This window comes from Leptodactylus fuscus, chromosome 2 (genome assembly GCF_031893055.1).
Source record: "Leptodactylus fuscus isolate aLepFus1 chromosome 2, aLepFus1.hap2, whole genome shotgun sequence".
NCBI classification, from domain to species: domain Eukaryota; kingdom Metazoa; phylum Chordata; class Amphibia; order Anura; family Leptodactylidae; genus Leptodactylus; species Leptodactylus fuscus.
Window position 1 is genome coordinate 84,024,448 of NC_134266.1, and position 4,986 is coordinate 84,029,433.

The following is a 4,986-nucleotide window of genomic DNA, read 5'->3' on the forward strand; positions in this document are numbered from 1 at the left end:
AACTCCAAAGCTGAAGGTGTAGATCAGTTTAGAGAAAGGAAAGATAAAGCATCAATTAGAGACGACAAAGAAGAAACCATAAAGACACATGAAAGACATGGCCGATCAAGGAAAGAAGAAAAGGAAGAGAAACCTAGAAAAGAGAGTGAAAAATACTCAAGACAAGAAAGAGATGAAAGAGGAAGGAGTGACAAAAACGTGAAAGCTGACAGGGAAGACAAGCATCGGAAAGAGGACAGGGAAAAGTATCGGAGGGAAGACAGAGAAGAGAAACATCGCAGAGAGGACAGGGAGGAGAGACATAGGCGAATGGACAAAGAAGAAAAACACCGGAAACATGATAAAGATGAGCAATTCAGTAGAGAAATACATGACTCCATAAGCAGCAAAAAGACAGACGATAGAAATGAAAAGTCCAGACGAGAAGAAAGGTCAAGTTTTGGTGTTAATGACAAAAAATCTCCAGAACAAAAAAGTAAAAATAATGAGGGGAGATCTCCTGAGAGTAAAAAAGAAAGCGAATATAGTAAAAAGGAAGGACGTGCCTCCACCGGTAAACAAGAAATACAAGACCCTAGTTATACAGCTAAGCAAGCAGAGAGGAACAGGTATGGAGACCTGCCTACTCTTCACGAGCCACAAACCAAGAATCCTGCAGCTGATACTTCAGAGAAAACCAAAGATGAAGGAGCTTTGAGGACAGGAAAAAAAACGCACATAACTCCAGGACCATGGAAAGTGCCCAGTACAAATAAAGCCACAGATGCCAATACCTTGAATATATAACCAGAAGTCTGTGCGCCGCCAGCAAGAGCAGCATATGTTTCAGAACTAAACAGCACGGAACGCATTTTGGGTTTGTTGCTCTGAGTGGCCTTCCACAAGATTAAGATCCATACAACTCAATGAAGGTGTCCTGATGCACTTTTTGGACTTTGTGCTGCTATAACAGAATTTGGGGACAGTGTTGTACAGATCTAGAACAATGATTCATTAACTTTGCCAATGTGATCATAAATCCACTACTCGTGCCAATGTATCTACCTGCTCAGTTTATCTCCTTATCCTGTATGTCTGTGTGAAGTGTAAGCTTAACTTGTTTCTTTCAGAAGCCAAAAAGCCCCGGCTGAAATACCCGATTTAGCATGTTGCATGTTTACAGACCGTAACAATACAACATACAGGCTAGTACCGCTCCAAAAGGAAGATCAATGTTGTCAGCATGACATGTAGTTACACTTGATTATCTACAGAGGTTTTATATGATGTTTCTTCTCCGCACATGAAGACATGGCAATGACTTTATGTAAAGAACAAGTGTGGCATCTGTTGCCACTAGTTTTCTACTTTTTGAAAAGCGCCTAATATGTTTGCTGCAGATCTAGCAGATGAAGAGTTAAATTTTGCGCCCATCTGCCTAATGAAGTTTCTATGATAATGTACATGATTTAGGGAAGACGCAAGATAAATAATATATGCAGTAATGTGAGCAGCATGTATTTTATCAGCCTTCGGAATAAGGATTTTACATAACTTAATTATGGAAGTCTAGGCAAAGCAAAGGGAGACGGGGAAGAAGTTAAAATGTCTTATATGATTCAGTGTTTGAGAAGTGCAATATTGGAGGGACATGAGGCAAATACATTGTATTTCTATATTACAGCTTAGACACTACAGGTGATGACCACTACAATGCTGTGACCACTAATAACATATGTTACCTTTGTCATATGGCTCCTTTTGCTAAAAAGTGACCATTTTCAGAATGCCATTTATATACCACAGCAGTATAGTAAAGCGGAACTACTTACTCAATCATTCATTTTTTAATGACATTTTTGCCAAGTGAACCAGTCATCTTACTCAGTGAAAGTAGAACATTGAATATTGCCTACAAGGTCAGGGGTAGTAGTGAGAGACTAGTTTATAAAAAGAAAAACCCACCATAGCCTTTACTATCCCGTCAGTTAAAGGGGTTGCATTATAGAAATGGTTTAGTTTTTTTCCTGCCACAGTGCCACTCACATGCACGGGATGCGTCCGGTACTACAGCCCAGTCCCTTTTTTTTTTTACCTGTCACATGAATGTTTGCACCCATATTTTCCAAAGTACATATTTGTCTTATGTAGCCACCATATTGGTATGGTGACATAACCAGGTAGTTAAAGGGGTTTTCCTGTTTTTTGTGACTAAAGCATTCTTTATTCTCTATAGTCAGTGGATGAAATCCTATCCTGAACAGTAGGACAGCAGAACCAATCTCACTCCTTTAGTGTATACTCACTTTATTCACGTACGCTGCAGAAAGATTCCTAGATTTCCATTGGAATCTGCTGTACAAATCCAAGACAGAACCTTTCAGATCTACCATAGTTTGCGGCACGTCCCTACACAGATGTAGCCCCGTTCAACAGGACTGATCTTTTTCTAGCCAGACGTCAATGTGGACGTACTAGGTCAAAATAGATATTCAACCTCGAATTGTGGGAGGTAATGGACACATTCACTGATCAGAGTAACAATTGCATCACAAAGACCTTTAGAGCGTTTTGTTTTAATTATGCAATGATTATAGTATATCTATAATGTTTGCTTTATGAATATATTCCGTGTAGAGATATATCTTATAAGAAGATATTATCTTCTTCATCTCCATCTAGAAGTTTGCAGGTTTTCTTTAAATGCAAACTGTTCAATCACTAAAAAATCCTCGATTTAGGCTCCATATATCCAACTGTAGTTTAGATCAGTGCTCCATCTGTGTTTATAATGGATAGCACACCAGTCTATTATTTTCTATGGTCTCATACACACAACCTTGAGCCTGTCCGTTTTGCAGTCCAAGCTCGTTCACTGAAGTGTATGGGTCCTTGGATAACATTTTATTTGCATAAAACTGGATAGCCTATTTAAGACAAAAAGATTGGATTGGGTCCTGGAGACTACAAATATACCTACATTACTATACCTGATAAGAAGACCTGATAGAGTAACCTGTATGTGTATAGGGTCATCTCTAGGAGTCAAAATTGTGTGATTTTTTTTTTTATATATATATATACTCTCACACACACACACACACATCATTCCCTACACAATCACTATTGATGGGACTGTATACACTCATCTGTCTAAATGCCACGTGTTTCTAAGTTTTTGGTGTGACTCCATTTTGTTGTAGGCCTTGAATTGGATTTCTTTGAACATGCTGCGATATACCTCTGTTCTGGTGATTGTTGCTCTACTGTGTTTAATTCTTTCATTGGCAATGGGTCATTTTGTCAATTAAAGGGTTCATTCAGATTTACTGCACCCAGTTTTATAACTGTGATTTGCTCTATCCTGTTTAACATACTGTGATATTCTTCAAGAAGTAAATCTTTCTCGAAGGAACTGGTATTTCCAAATATATAAGTAAAGTTGCCTTGAAATATTAAGGGAATCGAATTGATTTACTGGTTGTAAATGTTTATATACTGTACAGCACCTATAAATATATATATATAAATATATACATACATTTATCTTTCCAAAGTATAGAATAGATCTGTAAAGCAGTTATTATTTTTTATATAGATATATATATATATAAGAACAACCCAGTCAATGGCCTTCAGTTCTTGCACTGTAAAATAAAAAAAATGAAATTGCTGTATAATTTTGTTTTATTTTCCGATAATGCATTCTATATTGTATGTGTTCAGCATCCTCCAGAATTAAGAACTATTTTGCATTAAAATGAATACACTGAAATGCTTTGTCTCTTGTTATTAAGAACCTTAGCAGGTTAACTAAAGATTGAATTGAACACACATTGTGTCTTTCCATTTTCTTATAAATAAGGTATAGTGTACAATTCAGACAAGAATTAATTATGGAATTCATCTCTGTTAATTAACGGCCCAGATCTACTGAAGAAGCAAACTACTGCCTTTGTTTCCCTTGCCTGGCTAGACAATGACGTTTATGGATACACCAGTGTTTCCCAAACACTCCATTAAGGTCCATTAGAAGCAGTTAGGTGTTGCTGACAAGACAGACGGAGCAGGATGTGTCCACTTAGAACAAATAAGCCTATAAAACAAGTGGGGAAAAAACGTTCAAGTTCTAAACATCCCTCCACTCTTGTGCTGACTTTCTGATCCCTGGGGTTTCCAATTCCCATCGGAGTAGAAGTGATGGTGTCATGTCCATTATTCGTTTCATCTTTACTTACTGGCATTGCACCATGTGACTGTTATGGCCAGTGATTGGCAATGTGAAAAATGGCTGTGATGTGATCACTTCCAATATGATGATCCAGGATGTTTTTTTTATTTTTTTAAAAAAATTGGCTTTACTGCCATCTGTTGCCTGCTATACCCTGACTATGATGTGGAGATGAGCAGGTTTGGTTGTTTTGCTTCTAAAGCTGACATGTATATGCATAAGGTTGAGAACATCCTTTACCAATATATCTGATCAACTGTACATTGGCTAGTTTGGTTGAATGATCCACAGCCAAATCATATTGGTAAACAAAAACAGAGACAGCACCGAGCTGCATATGGTGAGGTACCGTAGGGTAGGTGGAAATGTGAATCAAGAGAGCTTCTCACCTTGAAAGGTTGTAACAAAACAACCAATTATTAGGCTTATGAACCACTTATGGAAGGGGGGGTTCCACCCCGGGTACTGAGACAGCAGGATCCGTACCACCCTTGGTGTCAACAATGTTGGATATGGACCATATCCAACAGCCAAATCATAGACATGGTTTAAGAAATCAAACTAAGGCTGCACAAAGTGCAACTGATCCGCCATTATAGCTAATTGCCTCTTGTGGGAAAGGTAGGTTGGTAGCAGCAGTGGTGCAGACCCAACCAGTCAGAGACCAGGACACAAATCTTGCAGCAAACAGGTTTATTTAAGAAAACCAGTAAAATAAACAAAATAAACTTTTACGTCAGGCACAGGATAAGCAAAATAAAATACAGCCTTAACTT

General features: G+C 38.0%; 1 protein-coding gene across 1 annotated transcript in view; it reads left to right on the plus strand.

Annotated features, from left to right (window-relative positions):
* The window catches only part of MAGI3 (membrane associated guanylate kinase, WW and PDZ domain containing 3), a 214,107-nt gene extending 210,369 nt beyond the window's left edge, over positions 1-3,738 (plus strand). The window contains exon 21 of the mRNA XM_075264082.1: positions 1-3,738. This exon is cut by the window's left edge and continues 671 nt beyond it. Coding sequence (XP_075120183.1) covers positions 1-786 — 786 coding nt within the window. The 3' untranslated portion in view covers positions 787-3,738.
* The last annotated feature ends 1,248 nt before the right edge of the window (positions 3,739-4,986 follow it).